General features: G+C 46.9%; 1 protein-coding gene across 5 annotated transcripts in view; it reads right to left on the minus strand.

Moving 5' to 3' along the window:
• LOC119970492 overlaps window positions 1–25,205 on the minus strand; it is a 309,781-nt gene that overhangs the window by 213,148 nt on the left and 71,428 nt on the right. For all 5 annotated transcript variants that reach the window (XM_038805212.1, XM_038805211.1, XM_038805213.1 and 2 more), the window contains 2 exons: window positions 7,352–7,451; window positions 5,325–5,413 (listed from right to left, as the gene is read on the minus strand). In XM_038805212.1, coding sequence (XP_038661140.1) covers window positions 5,325–5,413; window positions 7,352–7,369 — 107 coding nt within the window. In that variant the 5' untranslated portion in view covers window positions 7,370–7,451. The remainder of the gene's footprint in view (window positions 1–5,324; window positions 5,414–7,351; window positions 7,452–25,205) is intronic.

Below are 25,205 nucleotides of genomic sequence, written 5' to 3' on the forward strand. Positions count from 1 at the left end.
AAACCTTGTGAGGCATCCAACTTCGTGAAAATTTTTGCATTTGACATTTCCAACATAATTTCTTCTCTTTTGGGAATATGATAATGTTCTCGACGTATATTCTTGTTAAGATCCTTAGGATCCATGCAAATTCTGATATCGCCTAACGGTTTTTTCACATAGACCAGGGAACTAACCCAATCAGTCGGCTGTGTTACCTTGGGTATGATTCCTTGAGATAGTTCTTCTTTCAATCTTTCTCTTAGAGGCACTGGCACTCTTCTGGGTGGATGGATGATAGGCTTCACATCCTTTTTTAGCAGAATTTTATATTGATATGTCAATGTGCCCATACCATGAAAAACATCAGGGTATTCACTGAGTAACTGTTGAATGTCACTTTCTAATCGCAATGTCTCAGATGTGTTCACGAAGATCCTCTGAATCAACTACAACTCCTTGCATGCCTGAGCACCTAACAACAAAGATCTATGGTCATCCACAATCTCAAAATGCAGTGTTCTCTGAATGTCTCTGTTGAGAGCTGTTAAATGACACAAACCATGTGACACAATCTAATTGCCATTATAATCTTTAAGTGTGCATGCCACAGGTAAAATGTTGTAACCCCCTTGGATGGATGATAAATCCTGACTGTTGAGCAGATTGGCAGAGTGCAGCTTAAAAACTATAGGGCTGTTGTTAATACGCAAGGTCATCGTCCTATCATGAATAGGACTGATAATGAACAGCCCTATTCATATTCATTATCATTACTAATGATCACAGTAAGAAGTCTTACAATACCAGGTTAAAGTCCAACAGGTTTGTTTCAAACACAAGCTTTCGAAGCGCAGCTCCTTCCTCAGGTGAATGGAGAGGTATGTTCCAGAAACATTTATATAGACAAAGTCAGAGATGCTGGACAATGCTTGGAATGCGAGCATTTGCAGGTAATCAAATCATTACAGATCCAGGGAGAGGGATAATCACAGGTTAAAGAGGTGTGAATTGTCTCAAGCCAGAACATTTGGTAGGATTTTGCAAGTCCAGGCCAGATGGTGGGGGGTGGATGTAATGCGACATGAATCCAAGATCCCTGTTGAGGCCGCACTCATGCGTGCGGAACTTAGCTATAAGTTTTTGCTCGGCAATTCTGCGTTGTCGCGTGTCCTGAAGACCGCCTTGGAGAACGCTTACCCGGAGATCAGAGGCTGAATGCCCTTGACTGCTGAAGTGTTCCCCGACTGGAAGGGAACATTCCTGCCTGGTGATTGTCGCACGATGCCCGTTCATTCGTTGTCGCAGTGTCTGCATGGTCTCGCCAATGTACCACGCTTCGGGACATCCTTTCCTGCAGCGTAAGAGGTAGACTACATTGGTCGAGTCGCACGAGTATGTGCCGCGTACCTCCAAGGCGGTCTTCAGGACACGCGACAACACAGAATTGCCAAGCAAAAACTTATAGCTAAGTTCCGCACGCATGAGTGCGGCCTCAACAGGGATCTTGGATTCATTTTATTTTTCAAAAAAATATACTTTATTCATAAAATTTATCATAAACTTTATAGAACATTTCAAATTGTCTTGACTGTGCATTTCCATCTGAGTTACATTCATTTGTCTTTCTTCAATTCAATTGGGATAACATTACACACGTATCCTACAATAAGTTACAGTTCTTTCTTAAATATTTACATTGTTTTGCTTCTTTCATACATTGTGGTATTGAAGACCCGGGCCGAGGGGTTTTACACTGTTACCAACCCCTCGGTGTACATTTGCTGGGAAGACCTTACACAGTGGTCTTTCCCCATTGCGTCTTGGCGGCAGCTGCCCCAAGCTTGAGTGCGTCCCTCAGCACGTAGTCCTGGACCTTGGAATGTGCCAGTTTGCAACACTCGGTCGAGGACAGTTCTTTGCACTGGAAGATCAGCAAGTTTCGGGCAGACCAAAGAGCGTCTTTCACCGAGTTGATGACCTTCCAGCAGCAGTTGATATTTGTTTTGGTGTGTGTCCCTGGAAACAGTCCGTAGAGCACAGAGTCCTGTGTTACAGAGCTGCTCGGGATGAACCTTGACAGATACCACTGCATCTCACTCCAGACCTGCTTTGCAAAGGCACATTCCACAAGGAGGTGTGTGACTGTCTCATTTCCCCCACATCCACTCCGAGGGCAGCGTGCATTGATGCTGAGCCTTCGGGTGTACATGAAGAATCTGACAGGGAGGGCCCTTCTCACCACCAGCCAAGCTAGGTCTTGGTGCTTGTTTGAAAGTTCTGGTGATGAGGCATTCTGCCAGATGGCTCCGACAGTCTGCTCAGGGAACCATCCAACGTCCTCCACAGTCTCCTTTTCTCTGAGGGTCTCGAGGACATTACGTGCTGACCACTGCTTCATTGCTTTGTGGTCAAAGGTGTTTTTCTTCAAAAAATTTTCCACGAAGGACAGGTGTTTCGGCACGGTCCAACTGCTTGGAGCGTTCCGCGGCAATGAGGCCAGGCCCATCCTTCGCAACACCGGGGACAGGTAGAACCTCAGTATATAGTGACACTTGGTGTTTGCATACCTGGGGTCTACGCACAGCTTGATGCAGTTGCACACAAATGTCGCATTACATCCACCCCCCACCATCTGGCCTGGACTTGCAAAATCCTACCAACTGTTCTGGCGAGACAATTCACACCTCTTTAACCTATGATTATCCCTCTCCTTGGATCTGTAATGATTTGATTACCTGCAAATGCTCGCATTCCAAGCATTGTCCAGCATCTCTGACTTTGTCTATATAAATGTTTCTGGAACATACCTCTCCCTTCACCTGAGGAAGGAGCTGCGCTCCGAAAGCTCGTGTTTGAAACAAACCTGTTGGACTTTAACCTGGTGTTGTAAGACTTCTTACTGTGCTCACCCCAGTCCAACGCCGGCATCTCCACATCATTACTAATGATGTTTACTTTCTGAGGAACCTTCTTTATTGCATGGAGATCTTTTATTGCTGCTTGAAGATTTGATTTTGTTGTTTGAAGATCTGTCGTTGTTGATGCTTTAATGATTATAACAGAAAATGTGTTTTCCAAAGAAAAACTTTCATCTTCGTCCGAAAATTTATGTTGTGAGTTTATTCTTTCATGTTTTTCAATTGATCTTACAATTTTCTGTGCGGTTGGGAGAAAATTTGCTGATGATTTGCACTGAGCAGCAAAGCAGTTAATCTTGAACACTTTAAACAGTGTTTTCCTTGAGCAGGATAATTCCCCTTTAAGTGGGCGTTATCACATCTGCAGCACATCACGCCGTCGTCTCTCTGACCTATGAGTCACGTTCATGCATGCGCAGACTTCTTTTGCGGAGTCTCGCGTTTCGGTAAAAACTGCGCATGTCCTGAATTGGAATGTGAGCACGCATGATAGCTGCCGTCTCGAACGTGCTTCTCTTTTTTTATAAATTTAGAGTACCCAATTCATTTTTTCCAATTAAGGGGCAATTAAGCGTGGTCAATCCACCTAGCATGCATATCTTTGGGTTATGGGGGTGAAACCCACACAAACACAGGGAGAATGTGCAAACTCCACATGGACAGTGACCCAGAGCCGGGTTTGAACCTGGGACCTTGGTGCCATGAGGCAGTAGTGCTACTTACTGCGCCACCGTGCTGCCCTTCGAGCATGCTTCTTTGCTGCCTGCAACACCATTTTAACATTCTCAATCTCGTGGTGGACATTCGCGCCTTTTTCTCGTGGATAAAATTCTAAGTATTGGTTTTTACTCTGCTCATTTGAAATGCACTTTTCAATTGCAATTTTTAAAGTTAGATCGTTTTGCCATAATAGAACTTCTCTTAGACTTACATCCATTATTCAATATCTCTGATTAGAGAGTCGTGCAAATCAGCAAAATTACAATTTTGAGCTCAAAGTTTAAGATCAGTGACAAAGTTAATGATGGATTCTCCATTGTTTTGTAAACGCTGAATCGCTCCAGAATTTCATTAGTTTGCATTTTGCAATGATCATCAAATTTTGCGCCAATCACCCCGAATTTACTTTTATCTTCGCCTTCAGCAAAAATGAACAAATTATAAATTTTGATAGCTTGCTGACCTGCCAGGGACAGAAGCAAAGCTATGCATCTAGCTTCAGAGGCTGTATTTTAGTCGTTAGCTTCTAAATAGTACTGGAATTGTTGTTTAAATAACTTCCAATTAAGACTTAAGTTACCGGTAGTCTTCAGATATCTCGGAGCCTGCACTTGGTCCATCGAATCAATTTGCTATCGAAGATCTGTTTGCTGCAATGACTTCCACAGTCAAACAGTCAGTTTCGTAACTTTATCTTTTCTTTTCTAATTTTCTTACTTGTCTTTCTTAAAGCTTGTTTTGACCTGGTTCCATGTTATATTACTATATTGTACTATAAATATTACTCTTTTTTTTGGCATGCCGAGTTGTGTTGAATTTTGATGAGAAATAGTTGAAGTCTTCCAGATGATGACAAAATGTTTATTGAGTAATATATAATAAACTAGTGAGTTCTTTCACTTCAATACTAAATTAGTAAAACAAATAAGTAAGTTTATATTAAATTAACAATTATAATATACTGCACTCTGATCTGATCACATCTTCACTCTAGCTGTTCTCAACACACACTAAGAAAGAGCGGGAAACTCCTTTTGTAGGTCCTGTTAGTGTTGCCATCTAGTGATCATTTGTCTGTACTGATTTTACTTTAATTGAACATGTATTAACACATACAGAAATCACTACAATGTTAATGTGTCTAAAACAGCGGCCAACATTTTAAGTCCTTTGGAGATGGGCTGAGAAGCAGGAGGACTGGTAAAATGGTGGTGGAAGACGCCAGGAGGCCAATACTGCAGATCTCATGGCCAGAGAGGCAGACCACCATTCTTCGCCACCCTGAAAGCAAACTTCTAATTGGAGTTGCTGGTAAAATTGCCACTGTGGTCCCACTGTTTGTCATGCGGATTCAGAGCCTACATTTGTTCCCAACATCATGACTTATGGTATGCCGATAAAATCGCAGCTAAATAATAAAATCCCCATCAAAATATTTTTGCAGAAATATATACTTGAAACGAACAACTTTCACGTCCTGATGCTGCTAGTCTCTCTTTCATAGTGCCTATCATCTTCTCCAGGGTTGAAATGTTTGTATTCCCAACAAAGCAATAAAGTAACAAGATTCTTCAACAAAGGAACTAGTACCCCAATAAAGTGATGGCCTTCTCTGATAATTCCACAGCGCAATTTCTATTTTGATATAAAAATCCCTGTTTCTCCCAAAAAAGAGTTTTTTCATACTTAGTGCATTGTGTTTACCTGAATCGGTCATTTAAACATTCTAAAGCATTCTCTATCTCCAACATCTGAGCAGCTCTTGAACTCAGTCCCTCTGTAAGGAGCACCACCTATTTACAATGGTACAATGACAAGTTATGTAGAACATTAGCACTTTGAAAATCTTTTTTAAATGATTATCGATGATATGAATGCAGCATTAAGAGAACTAGGTTAGAATCTAAAATGTGTCCAGATCATTTGTAATTTTGCACATTTTTTTGGAAAAATATATATATAAGGGAAAAAGGAACTAGGATGAATATGGAATCAAAGTTATGGAGAATCAGTGAGCTGCAAAAAATAATTTATTTAATTTGAACTGTAAACATTGAATATAAAAGGAATAAGCCCCATGAATACATATGTGTGGTTAAACACAGAATTCAGGAAGCCTTAGTAGGGATTCTTCAATCTGATTAATTAAGGAGAAGTATAGTTGCTTGCTCTTTTCACCAAGATCTGTTTCCCTGCAAAGGGTGTTGCGGTGAAATGGATTTTCAATTACTGCAAATTCCAGCAGAAGAGCACTTAGAAGATTTGTGTCATGAAAAAATTATCACAAAATCCAGGTCATAAATTATTCACACTGAATTGGCAAAATGGAAATCTCAATTCACGTTAGCAGTCAAATTAGGGCGAGTAAAAATTAAATAACAAGTTAAAGACAAGAATGTCATAAAACTGGCCAAGTCTTTTCATTTGTTGTTTGGCACTGATAGGAATTTTTTTTTCATCCTACATGACAAAATCATAATTATTGAAACTGAATTTGGAAAATGGAAAACTCAATCTAGGGTAGAAAATGGGTTAGAGCCAGAACAAGTACCCAATAAAACATAATGCAAGTTGTTTTTCTATGGTCAGATATCTTCACCCGATTGCACTTCATAAGGCAATATTGCTATACAATATAAATTTAAAGGTGCAGGTTTAAATTGTTTTTGTTGCTAACTGGCACAAATTATACAAAAATGTCTCCAGTTGCCACTGTAAATAGAGCTAAAATGGTATAATTTCTAAATATGCTCCACATGCTTTCTCACTCGTCCCCTCATAAAAGCTGTTGGTTTCTAAATAAGATTATTTGCAAGTGCAATTTGTACCATATGTGATTACATCATCTGAATGAAATAAAAAAGGTCAAAACATTGATATCACAACTGAAAGCAGACAGTACTGTGGGGAATCAAAACTCCCAACAATTCAGAAGCTACCAAGAGTTGAAGTTAAATGTTTCGGGGGTAGAATTGCTGCTTGGTTGTATGGGCTTTTCTGGCGCAGTTCACATAAAATTGATGTAAGATAGGTAAATTAAGTGCAAATTACATTCAGGGCAAATTGAGTTTCTGTAAACTGTTGCGCTTATGTGCTTGAAGTCAGCCCACCCACATAAGTGGCCATGGCCCCAGATCAAACTAGTCCAAGTAATTTCCAGTCATTTAAAATTGGGTCACACGCAGGCAGTGCATTCATACTGTGGTCAAAATGCTTATTTTTGGTGATATAGGGCGACATGTGGCGCAGTAGTTAGCACTGGGACTGCAGCGCTGAGGACCAGGATTTGAATCCTGGCCCTGGGTCACTGTCCATGTGGAGTTTGCACATTCTTCCCATGTCTGCGTGGGTTTCACCCCCACAACCCAAAGATGTGCAGGTTAGGTGGATTGGCCATGCTAAATTGCCCCTTAATTGGAAAAAAATACTTGGGTATTCTAAATTTATTTTTTTTAAATGTTGGTGATAAATGCATTTCAACTGTATTTATCAAACTGTACCATTCTTGAATAGATAAAGGTGTAGTTTTAAAAAAAAAAGGTAAGTTCTAATGCGCTGCTAGAATGTCCTGCTTTATGGCAGATTTCTTCACATAATGGGTGTAGTTTCGGGTGCAATTTCCACCCAGGTTACCAACTATCCCATTTAAAAATGACAAACAAAAGGCAGTAAAATTCAACTCTGCACAAAAGGGGAACAAATCTGTAATATTCTCTTGCTAATTACTTTACCTGCCTCTCCAGCTGCATTATTTGAGCCTTCAGAAGAGTTACACGTCGTTCATCATAGTGCCCGTTCCACTTTTCTTCCAGCAACTGCTGATATTGCAATCTATAAAGAAAGAGGAAAAAATAGCTAACAGAAGTTGGAAATTATAGCCAGACATAAAAATGAAAAAGAGGAATGCTCTGCTTCCAGGAACAATTCTAACCAGATAAAATCTATTAGGTGTTTAAAATATTAAGTAATATGTTTTTCAAGTTGGCATGCATAGAAGGCACACTACTTGCAGATAGCAATGGAAAGCTGTACAATCCTAATTAAAGATAATCACCAAAGTATAGTTAGATTATATTTTGCATTTCCACAATTTTTTAGACATTTCATTGTATAAGTTAAAAATGTCAACACTGGCTATTTGTGAATCCATAAATGATCCGTACCAGCATTCTGACAGCTGTGGCTCAATTAGTAGACTTAATGAGTCAGAAGGTTGTGAGTTCATGCCTGGCACTAGGACTTGAGCACAAAAATCAAGGTTACCTCTCCAGTAGTGTACTGAGAGAGTGCTGCACTACTGAAGGTGCGGTCATTTGGATGAGATATTAAGCTGAGACTTTTGTCTGTCCTGTTCAGTGGATGTAAGAAATCCCTGAACATTATTTTGTAAAAAAACAAAGGTGATGGGCTGGATTCTACAATTCTAGGGTTATGTCCCCATGCCGGCATGGGAACAGCGGCATTTTACGCCAGAACAATGGCGTAAAACGGCCACCGATTCGCCATTTTGCTGGGGCTACCATGTCGGCAGCGTAGAGCGCCTGGATTGAGAATTGCCGGGTCCATGGCCGCTCATGCGCATGGCGGCAGTCTGCAGCGGTCATGCCGTTCTACATGGCGGAGGCCGCTCGCAGACCTGGCCCGCAAAATAGTGCCCCCCCCGGACGGCTCACGCCCCCCCGGACAACACCCCTCTCACCCCCACCCCACAGTGTCCCTAGACCCTAATAAAGTCCCCCACTGTCTGCGGATCGGCCCTCCCCCGACTGTGGCGCCGATGGACTGAGTCCGCAGCTGTCACGCTGAGTTTCCAACGGATGAGACCGCATTCGACTGACGCCATCGGGAACTCGGCCGGTCGGGGACGGGGCATTGTGGGGGCGGGCCTCAGGCAATGTCTTGAAGCCGTCGATACGTGGCGCAGGTACTCTCCAAGTACGGTGCTTTGGAGGGGGTGAAGCATCGCAAAAGCGTCACCGCTCCCGAATTGGTCGGGAACTCTGATTCTCCAGCCGATCGCCGAACGCAATATCGGCATTGCCGACCGGAGAATCCAGCCCGGTATCTCTGGTATCTCGGCCATTATTAATCACTCAATAAACATCACAAAATCAGGTTCTAACATTGACTATACTTTAGAAAGGCTTCATTGTATGTAAGCATTTTGGGATGTCTACTGGTCAGAAAAGGTGCTACATAAATACAATTCTTTATATTTTTAAATTAAATATGGGCTATAAATATGGGTATGATATAAATTGCTTAAGATAACATGCACGAGGGGCAGCACGGTGGCCTAGTGGTTAGCACAGCTGCCTCACGGCACTGAGGTCCCAGGTTCGATCCCGGCTCTGGGTCACTGTCCGTGTGGAGTTTGACCGTTCTCCCCGTGTCTGCGTGGGTTTCGCCCCCACAACCGAAAAATGTGCAGAGTAGGTGGATTGGCCACACTAAATTGCCCTTTAATTGGAAAAAAAAATAATTGGGTAATCTAAATTTTAAAAAAAGAAAAAAAAAAGATAACATGCACAATCCTACGGCCACGCTGTGCCAGAGAAGCACCTCGCCACAGACAGCGTTACCGTTAAAAGGCGAGAGACTCTGCTCCCGGGATCTACACGGCTCGCAACTCATCGCGAAATTCTTTGCAATCTCATGAGACGTTGTGATGCGAATCCCGCCCATCCTGAGCTTTTCAGCAAATCTGCATATTAGAGCAAGGCAGTAAGCCTTACTTTAATGTGCAGATTCCTGAGGTACCTGAGGTTTTAGAATTCAACTCCTTTGCCTCAGAGACCTTGGGCGAGCGCAGTTTAGCACAGACGGAACGGCACTCGTGGGCATCTTCCAGTGGATCAGAGACCCACCAACTGCATACCCTTTGGGCAGGGTGGTGCCTTGGCACTGCTGGTGCCACCTGGGTGCCTTAGCACTACCAACCTGGCACCATGCTTGTTCCACCAAGGTGCCAGCCAAGCACTGCCAAAGTGTCCAGGTGGCATGGGCATTTTCTGTTTGCGTGTAATCGGTCTGGGTTGCCCAATGTGGGTGTTGGGGGGACCCTCCCATATTGCATTCTGGCTTGGAGGGAGGTCAGGGATTGTTTCGGATGCCTCAGAGATCGAGATGCCGTTTCTAAATGGCATCATGATCTCTTGCTACAATGGGGAGTTCTGGCGAGCGGAGCTCCCCGCTGTAAAAAAACGGGACTATGTGCAGTCTTGGCCACGCGTACCCCGTTCTGGCCCCTCATTCAACGCGACCCGCGTTGAATAACCATGTATTTCTTGGCACTGCAAGTGCCGGGAAACACGGAACTAAATGCACTTGCTAGGGAACTTTGTTCCCTTTTGTGACAATTGTGCCCCGAGTATAATATTGTACATTGGCAACTAGTTCTATTTTGCAACTAGCTCTATTTTGAGAAGGCAGTAAAATCAGTCCTGCAGCAGCGCTTTGCACCAGTTATGGTGTGAACAGGGTTGGCTACTTCTTCAATTTACAAACAAGAAAAGCAGCATTCATCATGTGCTAATTACATTCCTCATGCATAAGCCCTGTTTAAATTACAGAATAACATTCTCTGAAAAATGCTGCAAAATATATTAAATCTCTCTAACTACAATTGTTTCTTAGCATTACTCCTAAGGTTTGAGCAAGCTAACTTACCTGCTTGAAGGTCTAATCTACCATTCCTCCAAAGCACCACTTCATAAAATTAAAATCAGCAGTAGATTGGGATTGGTCTCTTGTAGCCTTAGAGGCCGAAGATAACTACCTTCTCAGGAACCAGCTGTCTCAGAGAGGCCAGCTTCCAGAATCTTTCCTTACAGTGGTAAGTCGTACCAGATCCTTGCCTGAAGTTCCATCATTTATGGGCACTGGATGGGACTTGAATGCAACAGGCTCACTGCTACCCTTTGGATAGACAGCAACATAGCGCAAATGTCCTGGAAGGAACTGATGTGGTGCGCAAGCTCTGAGATAACATTAATCGGTAATACATTTGCATGCTATGTATACTTATTATAGCAAAACATTCTGAAAATAAGTCCGACGTTCAAATGTATGTTAACTGGGTGCACGGTAGCTTGTGGCACCCCGTTCACATATATTTAAAGGTGGTATGCAACAGTCACCATTGTGCAGTTATATGCAAGGTCAGCGGTTCTATTTGAATTCTGTTACACAAGAAAGGGGAGCAGGAGAAAAGCAACTTGTATGGAGGCTCAGGATTCACAGGGCCAAGTCAGGACTAAGGGGAGATATGGAGTGGCATCAGTAACAAAGAGCAGTGGAAGCACGATTCAATGGAGGACAAGAGTGTGGATCAAGGGCATGGAGGAATGAAGTGGCAAGGTCTGGCTTCCTGGATAAAGTGGGTAAAGGTAGAAAATGAGGAGCCTAAAGGGCAGGGGCAGTACTGTCCACGTGGGTCCACGGGGGGAGGGGAACGGTAGCTCAGTGGTTAGCACTACTGCCTCACGGCTCCAGGATTCCAGGTTCAAATCTGGCCTCGGATCACTGTGTGTGGAATTTGCACTTTCTTCTCGTGTCTGCTCAGGTTTCCTCCGGGTGCTCCAGTTTCCTCCCACAGTCCAAAGATGTGCAGGTTAGGTGGATTGACCATGCTATATTACCCCTTAGTGTCCAAAACATTAGGTGGGGTTACGGGATAGGGTTGAGATGTGGGCTTAAGCAGGGTGCTCTTTCTAAGAGTCGGTGTAGACTCACTGGGTCAAATGGCCTTCTTCGGCACTGAAAATTCTATGATTCTATGATCTCAGGATGTTGGCTGGCAAGGGGAACATTCACAGTCACAGTGGGGGAAGTTGAATTGGCAGGGAGGCAGGTCAGTCTGAGGTTGGAATAATCAAAGATCTCATAGAACAGGACACAGAACCTAAAAAAAACTAGAAGGATGATGCACAGAGTGTATAGGATCAAAGTGGGAATGTCAACAAGGATAGGTGTAGGCTCGGGGCAAGAGAAGACATTTCGAATTGAGGGTGACAGGGTCCAGAGCAATGGGGAGAGGTTGAAGAGTTATAGAGGGAAGAAACAAAGCAACAATTTGAGGGGCAAGGATAATGGGAACAAGTGACTGGAGGAGGACAGAGGATAATGGGTTCTGACACCATTTTATCAAAATGTCTCCAAATGGCTCACGTGCTGTGAACACGGGAGCAGTTGCGAGCTTCAGCTCTGCTCATCTTTCAAACTTTGTTTTTATCCTTGTGCACATCTTATTTATGTCTTTTTTTGGTTTATGTGGCTTTTACTATGTACCGAGATTTGTTGGTCAATGTTTCAACACTTTTTAGTCAAGACAATATGCTTTAATCCTCATTGATTTGTGAAGGCTAGAGGGAGTTGTGAGACCTTGTCTTTGGTGACACCCCTGCCTTTTGAGAGATTTCCCTGCCCTGACGATATGGTGCGCACCAATGGATGATGGCTGCTAACAATGATGGTGATCTCTCTGATAGCTTTGATTCTGCGTTGCAGGACTTTAAAGCACTATTTCAAGAGTTGTGAAGTGTCTTTGTGGAGGCAGTGGTGGCGCACGAGGAGGTTCTGCATGGTTGAGTTCCTGTTGCATGACCTGTCATCCATCCTGAGGAGCTCAGGTGAGGACAAAGGGGAGTCGGTGAGAATCCCGGCATTCCTAGTGTCTCCAATGAAGTGGTGAAGTTCCCAGCTGAGTTGGAGAATTGGCTGCCATATCTCGGAAATCTAGATCGGAGGCCAGGCAACTCAAATTCAATAGGGAATATTTAATCCTGTCTCGGAATCCTGGGTTGCGTTGGCCTTCCAGCCTGTGATTCTATGTTGTCTTGTTCCTGTTGTCGGCCGAGAGGGGTTGGGGTCGCCTGAGCTGGCTAAGCCATCCCCCACTGCTGGAGCCTCGGTAGTGGACTGCCTGGGTTTGGTTGAGACAGCATCCGGGGAGTAATGAGGTTTGTGTTCCTATCGTTGGAATCCTTGGTGATCCTAAAGAGTGTTCTCCGTTTCAGATCCTGCTTTATCCTGGATGTCTACTTTCCTTGTGCACCAATGGAGTGGTCATTGTCCTGAAGACTGCCTTGTTCCCCAGTTGTTATGCTGGACTTTATTCCCTGATAATCATGTCATTGTCTGTTAATGTTGGAAATTCATTTGTTTGCAGGTAATTAATATTTCGGGTCTGATGTCCTGCACCACTGGTTATTTACTAAGGTTTTATCATGTTAAGCTGAATATTGATTTCGGGATTTGTGCTCACTTTCTTTATCCTAATATATCCTTAGGGGGAGGATGAGCAGAGCTGGAGCAGAGCCGGAGCAGGGGGAGGGGTAGAGGGTGTGTGTGGTAAGTGTAGATTTGTCCTCACTATGTTAGAGAAAGTTTCCCTCAGCCAGATTTTATTTTTACTTTTTGCTGCACCTTTTTTATCTTCATGGCCCAGGCAGACTGTGTATTATCCTGTTGAAGGCTGAGGTTTGTTGGGCTCATTTTAAGGGGGGAGTCAGTCATTTCTCCTGATGTGGGTCTCCCTGTTCAACTGTTCTAACTACCATCAGAGCTCTAAGTGAGGCTGGTCTGAATATTCATTATTTGGTAGTGGGTGGTGTGTCCAGTGGGGTGGTCCCACCCGAGAGGGTTTTTTTCTCTCCTCCAGTTAGAACGTGGGTGTTGGTCCTGTTGTTCGCATGTGCATGGGTGGTTTGTCGGAAGGGGAGGAGAAGTGTTGTCTCCTGTACGGGACCAAACTGGCTTAGCTTCAGAGGGGTGTCGGGACTGGGGAGTCACAGCAGTTCTTCAAGCTAGTTCTCCGATCTTTCTTTTTTCTTTGTTGAGGTTCTGGGCTAGGTCAGGCTCAGCATTGAGGTCACAATCCTGTTGCTCCTTAGATTGGAGTACATAGAACATAGAACAGTACAGCACAGAACAGGCCCTTCGGCCCTTGATGTTGTGCCGAGCAATGATCACCCTACAAGCCAACGTATCCTTGTAACCCAACAACCCCCCCATTAACCTTATTTTATAGGTCACTAAGGGCAATTTAGCATGGCCAATCCACCTAACCCGCACATTTTTTTTAGAATTAGAACAGTACAGCACAGAACAGGCCCTTCGGCCCTCGATGTTGTGCCGAGCAATGATCACCCTACTCAAACCCACGTATCCACCCTATACCCGTAACCCAACAACTCCCCCTTAACCTTACTTTTTAGGACACTACGGGCAATTTAGCATGGCCAATCCACCTAACCCGCAAATCTTTGGACTGTGGGAGGAAACCGGAGCACCCGGAGGAAACCCACGCACACACGGGGAGGACGTGCAGACTCCGCACAGACAGTGACCCAGCCGGGAATCGAACCTGGGACCCTGGAGCTGTGAAGCATTTATGCTAACCACTATGCTACCGTGCTGCCCTAGGGAGTACCTCCCTTGGGGGTTCTTGGGAGAGTCCGATGTGCGTCGGTCCACATCTGGAGAGGTGAGGATTGGCAAAAGGGTTGTAGGTTATGTTGTAGCCACCTGGGGTGACCACTGCCCAAACACAAAATGGAAGATTGCAAGGAATGCAGGGAAAATTGGACATGTTGTAAAAAGCAAGCAGCTTGCAGAGTGCTTGTTTGGACTGCTACAGAAACCAGTTTGGCTGTTGCAGAAACCAGACAGCACTATGAAAAGAAAACAGTTAACATATTAATGAGGTGATCCCGGGCGATCCCCAGGCACAAAAGACACAAGTTAACACTAATCGATACATTGGATGGAAGGCCAGACTTTTCGGCGCCAAAGAAGCCCAAAACAATGAGCCCTAAGAACCGCCCCAGTGATCGAGCAACTGCCCCGCAATTGGGGAATTCAAATCAATTGATTGGGAAGAGACCCAATCGATTACAAGAGTATAGAGGGTCCGCCCAGGTGGGCACAAGACCCTGAGAGGAGTATAAGACAGAGAACGCGACCCCAGCTCGCTCTCTCTACCAGCCTCTCCTCGACTAGCTCTCTGTCAGCCTCTCTTTGACCAGCTAGCTCTCCCAGCAGAACACCGTTGCAGCAGAAGAACCTTGAGGAGGAGAGGTCTGGAAAAGCAGCCGCCAGCAAGTAAGTGTCACAACGCACGCTACGGGAATAGACACTCCTGACCCCTTTAGACCATAACCACTGGAAACCTGCGGACCTTGGACAAAGCTAGAAGCTGTTGTTCCCTGATCCGGCAGTCCCCTTATCCAGATAAGTATTTGGCCTAGTAGTGGTAGGATTAGCCTAGTCTTATAGTTATATGCATGATTAGTAGATTATTGTAATATAATAAACGTGTCTTGTTTGAACTTACTAATTGGTGTATGGTTTTATTGCTTTGAACTTGACCTTGAAACTTGTGGCGGTATCTTAACAATACCTGGCGACTCCAAAGCTAACGAATGAAACAGAGCCAAATTGAGTGTTAAGCACACTCACCCAGAACGAGCAACAATGTCCAGTAATTATCTTTATTCTTTTTGTCTTGGGAGTTGGAAGAAGCCCACTTGGTGATTGGTTGGCCAGTTCTCATTTAGTCGTAGGAGGGATTTGTGGGTACGAAGGATTAGTTCTGACAGTCCTTGGTCTTCTTCTTCACTCTTCTTTTGACTGTGATAGATTTTGGCCGTGTTGCTTCTACTTCTCGTTTAGTATTAGTACCAGTGAGATCTGGCTGTGGTGGAGTTTCATGATGAGCCTTTGTGTCATGGACACTTAAATACGGATCTATGTTGGCTTTTGGGTGTCTAATCGTTTTTTGTTTTTTTAAAATGGGTCTTGGTTCTGGGAGTGGGGCTCCCGCAATTCTGGGAAGGAGTTGCTCAGCCCTCCTTTCCACCCAGGGTGCTCCCCAGTCTGTAAGTCACTCTGACGCCCCCTCCCGTCCTGGAGTGGGTTTCCTCCATTTTACGATTGGAACCAGTTTATATTCCTTTTAGTTCTTGGCCCCACAATATCCTGTTGTTCTCTTGAGGACAGTACTGGTGCTGGTGATCCAGTGATCTGTTTTGTCCTTTGATCTGGGAGATGGGATAATGGATGTTCGGGTTCTCGCTCTTGCTCTCTTTCTACTTCTTCTATGGGAGACCCTAGGCTGAGTAATAAGGTTTTGTTGTGCCCGGTCCTATCTGTATTTGTTTTGTAATCGCAAAGGTTTAGGATAGCTGGCCATTCTGGTCTGGATCTTGAGAAGAGTTAAAATTGCATTGTAAGATTTAGTTGATCTCCCCGTAGCATTGGAGTTCTCGGGATATTGTTTTCTTCTGTCATTTTATTTTGTAGCTATGGTTGAAATGCAGGTCTACAATGTTGCCTGCACCCTTTTTGGGTACAGACAGCTCATTTATCTATGGAAGGAACATGTTGGGGATTTTGTCCCTGATTCATCCGGTTGTTCCAATTATGCAATGACCATTGTTCCTGCTGTACATGGATACATAGAGCAATCGTTCTGCATTTGTTCATTTGATGTGAATTTTTAAAACAAATTTGACAATCTCAATTAATAGACATGGGAAAGAAAGTCTCCAAACCAGGCCTATATAAGAAATCCAGGTATGATGTATGGAAAGCCATTAGGGACGCCAAAAGACAATACCGAATCAAACTAATGTCCAGGCCAACGACACAAACCCAACACGTCTATGTTAGGGCTTACATAAGATCTCAGGCTACAAAGCAAGGCCACGCAGAATCTCTGGGGCTGGAATATCCCCCCCCAATAAACTGAACAAGTTGTATGCCCGCTTTGAACAGCCAGCCAATACATCAGTGCCACCCGCCCCAACAGCCTTGGACACACCTGTTCTGCTGGGCAACTGTTCTGCCCAAGATCGCAAGAAACTGCAGAGTGTGGTGAACGCAGCCCAATGCATCACACAAGCTTGCCACCCTCCCATTGATTCTGCCTACACCACCCGCTGCCTCAGAAAGGCAGACAGCATTGTCAGAGACCCCTCACACCCAGGCTTTGCCCTCTTCCAGACCCTTCCATTAGGCAGAAGATACAGAAGTCTGAAGACCCACACATCCAGACATAGGAACAGCTTCTTCCCCACAGCTACCAAACTCCTCAACGACTCTCCCTTGGACTGATCTGTTCCCTGTAAGAACACTATTCACTGTTCTTGTTTGGCCCTTGTTTTGCACTGTCACCAATCACTATTTATTGATGTACCATTCGATTATTCTTTTGTCTACTATGTATGTACTGTGTACGTTCTCTTGGCCGCAGGAAAATACATTTCACTATACTTTGGGACATGTGACAATAAATATCAGTCAATCAATCAATCAAATACACATGTGGCTGCCAGGAATCAAGATCAAGGTGGGAAGAGGCCAGTGTGAGATGGGTGGAGTTTTGGCATAGACAATGGAAAGAGATAAAAATATCAATGTTTATCAGCACTACGGATGAAATCCATGGACACACATGTTCTCGTATCACTGCCTGCCTTCTTCACACATTTAATTGCTGGAATACCTAGCGGTCTCAAACATCCAATATTTCACAAATTTGGGAGCATGAAGAGGAGAGCTCTTACCATCAACAACTGATGCAACAATACCAGCAACCAGAAAGGGAGATTGGTCAAGGATGCAGCCACCCAGGGAAGGCATTGTAAAATCTCAGAATTGTTACGGCGCAGGAGGCCATTCAGCCCATTGTGTCTACACTAGCTCTCTGATCAGCCCCCTCAGGATTTTGAGCATCTCTATCAAATCTCCTTAGCCACATTCTCTAAAAAGAGAACGTTTCCAACCTCTTCAACTGTCTTCATAACTGAAGTATCTCATCCCTGGAACCATTCTTTTAAACCTCTTTTGCACTCTCTTCAATGCATCCACATCCTTCCTACAATTTCAGGTGCCTAAATCTGTACACAGTATTCCAGCTGAGATCTAACTAATGTCTTGTTCAGCACTGGGCTTTGGGGGCCATCAGGTTTTTTTCCTATTGTGCAAGGTGTCATCCCCTGCACTCATGTGGCCATTAGTACTCATGCAGCTCATGGCTCCACCAGATAATGATGGGCAAGCTAATGGGGCTAACGGTTGACAAGTCGGACTTCCGGTGGCGGCGATGTCCGAGTGAGCCGCACATTCGGCGGGCTCTCACTCCGGCGGGGCTGAGCAGCTGATTCCCCGCGATAGCGGGACCACGGGGCGGCAAAAAGGCTGCCGGGAAAGAAGAGGAGAGTGGGCTGCAGCAGATGGAAGCGTGGGAGGCCAGCAGGTAGAGGAAGAAAGAGAGAAAGAGAGACGGAGGCAAGGAGGAAACTAACCTGAAGGGTAAGATGGCGGACCCACGGACCTTCCTTCCTCCAGGACAAGGAAAAAAAGTTTGGAGTTGCTGAAGAGGGTCAGCTTGGACCCACTTCAGATGCCCAGAAGGTAAGATTTAAGGAGCTGGGCAAAGGAAGGCGGCAGCGAAGGTGCTGAGGAGCGGGCTGCGGCACATGGAACAGCGGGATTCCAGAAGGCAGAAGAAGAAGGAGAAAAAGGGACAGAGACAAGGACCTGGAAAAATTACCTGCGACCTAAGATGGCGGACACACGGACCCCGGACTCAGCAATCCAGCAGGCGCTGGATAACATGCTCCAGGTAATGAAGTCCAGTTTTGAAGCGCTGAAGCGGGACAGCTTGGACCCAATCCAGAAATCGGTGGATCAGCTGAACCAGAGGCTGGATGCCCAGGATGTTAAAGTTAAGGAGCTGGGAGAGGCGTTGGAGGAGCAGGCGGATGCGCAAACGGTTGCAGCGCTAGAAGTTGACGGCCTGAAAGAGCGGCAGAGAAGACTGCTGGACAGAGTGGAGGAGCTGGAGAATAGAGTCCGCAGGAACAATCTGAGGATGGTCGGCCTCCCGGAGGGGGCTGAGGGAGCTGATGCTGTAGCGTTTGTAGCAGACCTGCTGAAGCAGCTGATGGGAGCCGAAGCCTTTCCGCGACCGCCGGAGCTGGAGGGGGCACACAGAGTGCAGGCAAGGCAGGCCCCCCCCCCCCCCCCCCCCCCCCGCCCGATGGTGATTAGGTTCCACAGGTTCGTGGACAAGGAGCGGGTGCTGCAGTGGGCAAAGAGCGCCAGGAGCAGCACGTGGAACAACAGTGTTCTCCGCATTTATCAGGACCTAAGCCAGGAGGTGGCTCGGCGGCGAGCAGCCTTTAAGAACGTCAAGGAGGTGCTGTTCAAGAAGCACGTGAAGTTTGGTCTGCTGTTTCCAGCTCGGCTATGGGTCACGCACCAGGATCAACACCACTACTTCTCCGAGCCCGAAGAAGCGATGGATTTTGTGAGGGACCTGGGGCTGGTCCCGAAAGGAGGCCCCAAGGACGCGAGTTAGGGCCCGAGGATTTCTGTGGGAAGGAACGCCGAATGTGCCAGGACTGCTGCTCAATGGTTTGCTGGGCCAAGCGGAACATTTGAGACTCTTTCCTTTATTCATGGACATTGGTTTGGGGGGTTAACCAAACCCCCCTTTTTTTTTTGTTTTTTGGTTTTTTTTTGTGGTCTCTCTTGTTTCTTATGTGTGTGGGGGGGGGGGGGGGGGGGGGGGGTTTGGGTATATATTTATGTGCTTTTTCTCTTTTTTCTGTGGTTTTTTTTCCTGTTTGGGCTGGTTTGTGCTTTTTGTGCAGCTCGCGGAAGACACTGGAGCCGGCTTGCCCCAGTGGGTGGGGAGGAGGACGGGGAAACAATGGGAATGAGACAGGAAGGCGCAGGAGTGTTGAGTCACCGGGCTACCAGATTGGCTAGTCAAGGGAGTCAGATGGGGGGGGAAGTTACAGCCAGTAGATGGCAGGGGTGGGGGTATCGGGGGATAGGGTTAGGGGAGGGGGGGGGTTGTTCTGCTGACGGGAGAGGGACTTGAAATAGGCACTGGAAAGGAGGTCGAGGGTGGAGGCAGCCAAAGGGCGGGCCAGGAATGGCGCGACGCACGGGCCAGGGGCCGGCCCGAGAAAGGCTATGGCTGACCGGCGGGGTGGGGGGGGTGGGATGTGCCCCCCGACCAGGCTGATCACCTGGAACGTCAAGGGACTGAATGGGCCAGTTAAGAGGGCGCGGGTGTTCGCGCACTTGCGGGCCCTGAGGGCGGACGTAATTATGTTGCAGGAGACACATCTGAAAGTGTCGGACCAGACCAGGCTAAGGAAGGGCTGGATTAGCCAGGTCTTCCACTCGGACTTGGACTTGAAGTCCAGAGGGGTGGCAATCATGATCAACAAGCGCGTGCAATTTGAGGCAGAGGGCATATCCGCAGACAGGGGGGGCAGATACCTGATGGTACGGGGCAGACTGGAGGGGAGAAGAGTGGTGCTGGTGAATATATATGCCCCGAACTGGGATGACGTGGACTTCATTAAAAGAGTGCTGGGGAAGATCCCGGACCTGGATTCTCGCAGGCTAATAATGGGAGGGGACTTTAACATGGTCCTTGAGCCGACTTTGGATCGGTCGTGTCCCAGAACGGGTAGACTCTCAGCAATGGCAAGGGAGCTGAAAGGGTTTATGGAGCAAATGGGGGCAGTGGACCCCTGGAGAGATAGACAGCTAACAGGAATGGGCTACTCGTTTTACTCGCACGTCCATAAAGTATATTCCAGGATAGATTTCTTTGTACTAAGCAGGGACTGTATGGGGGAGGTAAAGAACACGGAATACTCAGCAATTACCATTTCAGACGATGCCCCGCATTGGTTGGACCTGCAGTTCGGGGGAGCGAGCTATCAACGCCCGCAATGGAGGCTAGATGTGGGACTGCTGTCGGAGGAGGGGGTCTGCGAGAGGCTGCGGAAATGCATAAAAAATTACCTGCAGGTGAATGACACGGGGGAGGTCTCAGCGGCGACCTTATGGGAGGCGCTAAAGGCAGTAGTGAGGGGGGAGCCGATTTCAATTGGGGCCCACAGAGCCAAGGCAGACCGGGCAGAGATGGATAGATTGGTCAGGGAAATGGGTCGGATAGATGAAGAGCACGCGGAGTCCCCGGGGGAGGTTTTACTCAGGGAGAGGCAGAGACTACAGGCGGAACTGGGGGCACTATCCACGAGCAGGGCTGTGGAACAGCTTAGGAAGGCGAGAGGAGTGGTGTACGAGCATGGGGAAAAGGCTAGCAGACTGTTAGCGCAGCAACTCAGGAGGAGGGAGGCGGCCAGGGAAATAGGTAGAGTGAGGGACGAGGGGGGGGCGCAAAGTGGAGGACCCGGCAGAATTGAATAGGGTATTCCGGGACTTCTATCGTAAGCTGTACACTTCGGAGCCGCCGGAAGAACCGGAGGGGATGAAAAGGTTTCTGGAAGGGTTAACATTCCCAAAAGTTGGTGGGGGGCGAGTGGAAGAGCTGGGGGCCCCGATTAGATTAGAGGAGGTATTGGGGGGCCTTAAGGCTATGCAGTCGGGGAAGTCCCCGAGGCCGGATGGATACCCAGTAGAGTTTTATAGGAAGTTCTCTGAGCTGGTGGGCCCGGTCTTGGCGAAGGTTTTCAATGAGGCAAGGGACAGAGGGACCCTGCCACCGACAATGTCACAAGCCACCATATCTCTGATATTGAAGCGGGGTAAAGACCCGGAGGCGTGCGGGTCCTACAGGCCAATCTCCCTGATTAATGTAGACGCCAAGCTCCTGGAAAAAGTACTGGCGGGTAGAATGGAGGACTGTGTACCGGAGGTGATTGGGGAGGATCAAACGGGGTTCGTGAAAGGTAGGCAGCTGGTGGCCAATTTGAGGAGATTACTCAATGTGATAATGATGCCCCCGGCGGGTAGAGAGGTGGAGGTAGTGGTGGCAATGGACGCCGAGAAGGCCTTTGACCGGGTGGAGTGGGACTATCTATGGGAGGTGCTCGGATGGTTTGGGTTCGGGGAGGGATTGGATCAAATTATTATATCAGACCCCGAGGGCCAGCGTCAGGACTAACAGAGAAGTGTCGGAGTACTTTAGGTTGTACCGAGGGACCAGACAGGGCTGCCCGCTCTCCCCGCTGCTGTTTGCACTGGCCATAGAGCCGCTGGCGATTGCGCTGAGAGCCGCAGAGGGTTGGAAGGGGATGGTGAGGGGCGGGGTTGAACACAGGGTTTCTCTTTATGCAGACGACCTGCTCCTGTACTTGTCGGACCCAGTGGCCGGGATGGGAACTATACTGGGAATGCTGAAGAAGTTCGGCCAGTTCTCAGGATACAAATTAAATACAGTCAAGAGTGAAATGTTTGTGATCCAGGCAAGGGGCCAGGAGAACAGATTGAGAGGGCTACCGTTTAGGCTGGTTGAGGAAAATTTCCGGTATTTGGGAATCCAGGTGGCACGAGACTGAGGCAGGCTGCATAAGTTAAATTTGGCCAGGGTGGTGGAGCAAATGAAGGGAGAGTTTCGGAGATGGGATGCACTCCCGCTGTCGCTGGCAGGGAGGGTGCAGACTGTAAAGATGACAATCCTCCCTCGATTTTTGTTTATTTTTCAGTGCCTCCCGATCTTTATCCCACAGTCCTTCTTCAAAAGAGTTAACGGGCTGATCATGAGCTTTGTCTGGGCGGGAAAATCCCCGCGGGTGAAGAAGGCAATGTTGGAGAGGAACCGCAGCGAGGGAGGGCTGGCTTTGCCGAGTCTGATCAATTATTACTGGGCGGCCAACATCGCTATGATAAGGAAGTGGATGGTGGGTACGGGGTCTATTTGGGAGCGGGTGGAGGCGGCTTCGTGCAGGGGCTCCAGCTTGGAAGCCCTGGTCACGGCTCCTCTACCGCTGCCTCCGGCCAAGTACACCACCAGCCTGGTAGCGGTGGCGACCCTGCGGATATGGGGCCAGTGGAGGAGGCATGTGGGGGAGATGGGGGCGTCTGTCTGGGCGCCAATCTTCGACAACCATCGGTTTGCCCCCGGCAGTATGGATGGGGGGTTCCGAGTATGGCGGCGAGCAGGGGCGGGAAGGGTGGGTGATATGTTCCTGGAAGGGAGCTTCGCGAGTTTGAGGAGCTTGGAGGAGAAATTTGGGTTGGTAAGGGGAAATGATTTTAGATATCTACAGTTGCGGGACTTTGTTCGTAGACAGGTCCCATCTTTCCCACGCCTCCCGCCAATGGGGATCCTCGACAGAATAGTCTCTAGGAGGGAAGAAGGGGAGGGCAGAGTCTCGGGTATATATAAGGTGCTTATGAGGGAGGAAGGGTCCCAGACAGAGGAACTGAAACTTAAATGGGAGGAGGAGCTAGGCGGGGAAATGGAGGATGGGCTGTGGGCAGAGGCCCTGAGTAGGGTAAATTCGACCGCGACATGTGCTAGGCTCGGGCTGATCCAATTTAAGTTCGTTCACCGGGCCCATATGACGGTGGCTCGGATGAGCAAATTTTTCGGGATAGAGGACAAATGCGCTAGGTGCGCGGGAGGACCAGCGAACCATGTTCACATGTTTTGGGCATGCCCTGAGCTGAGGGGGTACTGGGAGTGATTTGCGGGGTCATGTCCCAGGTGCTAAAAACAAAGGTGGTGATGAGTCCAGCAGTGGCAATTTTTGGGGTTTCGGAAGACCCGGGCGCCCAGGGGGAGAAAGAGGCCGATGTTTTGGCCTTTGCTTCCCTGATAGCCCGGCGACGAATATTATTGGCGTGGAGGGACTCGAAGACTGAGTGGTGGCTTGCGGACATGTCGAGTTTCCTGGGGATGGAAAAAATTAAGTTTGCCTTGAGGGGATCTGTGCAGGGGTTCACCCGGAGGTGGCAACCATTTATTGACTTATTTGCGGGAGAGTGAGCGTCAGCAGGGGGGTGGGGGGGAGAGAGTAGAGTAGGAGGGAAAATATGGCGGGTAGTACCGGTGGGAGGGGAGCGGGCTTGTGCAATATGTTACGATGGAAGTATTGAAAGTACGTGGATGTTTGCACATTTTTGCCTTTTTTGCTTTCTTTCTGATGATGTCTGTATCTGTTATAAAGCCAAAAACTACCTGAATAAAATTGTTTATTAAAAAAAAAGGTTGACAAGTCTCCTGGTCCTGACGGAATGCATCCCAGAGTGCTAAAAGAGATGGCATAGAAAATTGCAAATGCACTAGTGATAATTTACCAAAATACACTAGACTCTGGGGTGGTCCCGGCGGATTGGTAATTAGCAAATGTGACACTACTGTTTAAAAAAGGAGGTCGGCAGAAAGCGGGTAATTATAGGTCAGTTAGCTTAACTTCGGTAGTAGGGAAGATGCTGCAATATGTCATCAAGGAAGAAATAGCCAGGCATCTGGATGGAAATTGTCCCATTGGACAGACGCAGCATGGGTTCATAAAGGGCAGGTCATGCCTAACTAATTTAGTGGGATTTTGTGAGGACATTACCAGTGCGGTAGACAATGGGGAGCCAATGGAGCTGGCACATCTGGATTTCCAGAAAGCTTTTGACAAGGTGCCACACAAAAGGTTGCTGCATAAGATAAAGATGCATGGTGTTAAGGGTAAAATAGTAGCATGGATAGAGGATTGGCTAATTAATAGAAAGCAAAGAGTGGGGATTAATGGGTGTTTCTCTGGTTGGCAATCAGTAGCTAGTGGTGTCCCTCAGGGATCAGTGTTGACACCCACAATTGTTCACAATTTAGATAGATGATTTAAAGTTGGAGACTTTCAATTGGTGCAATGTGTCCAAGTTTGAAGACGACACTAAGAAAAGTGGTAAAGCAAAAAGTGCAGTGGATACTAAAAGTCTGCAGAGGGATTTGGATAGTTTAAGTGAATGGGCTAGGGTCTGGCAGATAGAACACAATGTTGACAAATGTAAGGTTCTCCATTTTGGTTGGAATAACAGCAAAAGGGATTATTATTTAAATGATAAAATATTAAAACATGCTGCTGTGCAGAGGGGCCTGCGCGTCCTCGTGCGTGAGTCGCAAAAAGTTGGTTTACAGGTGCAAAAGATGATTAAGAAGGTGAATGGAGTTTTGTCCTTCATTGCTAGAGAGATGTAATTTAAGACTAGGGAGGTTATGCTGCAACTGTATAGTGAGGCCACAACCTTATTGCGTCCAGTTTTGATCTGCTTACCTGAGAAAGGACGTAGTGGTGTTGGAGGGTGTGCAGAGGAGATTCATAAGGTTAATCCCATTGTTGAGGGAGTTGGATTACGAGGAGAGGTTGAGTAGACTGGGACTGCACTCGTTGGAATTTAGAAGGATACGAAGAACAAAGAACAAAGAAAATTACAGCATAGGAACTGGCCCTTCGGCCCTCCCAGCCTGCGCCGATCCAGATCCTTTATCTAAACTTGTCTCCTATTTTCCAAGGTCTACTTCCCTCTGTTCCCGCCCGTTCATATACCTGTCTAGATGCCTCTTAAATGATGCTATCGTGCCCGCCTCTACCACCTCCGCTGGTAAAGCGTTCCAGGCACCCACCACCATCTGCGTAAAAAACTTTCCACGCACATCTCCCTTAAACTTTCCCCCTCTCACCTTGAAATCGTGACCCCTTGTAACTGACACCTCCACTCTTGGGAAAAGCTTGTTGCTATCCACCCTGTCCATACCTCTCATAATTTTGTAGACCTCAATCAGGTCCCCCCTCAACCTCCATCTTTCCAACG

This window comes from Scyliorhinus canicula, chromosome 8 (assembly GCF_902713615.1).
Source record: "Scyliorhinus canicula chromosome 8, sScyCan1.1, whole genome shotgun sequence".
Classification (NCBI taxonomy): domain Eukaryota; kingdom Metazoa; phylum Chordata; class Chondrichthyes; order Carcharhiniformes; family Scyliorhinidae; genus Scyliorhinus; species Scyliorhinus canicula.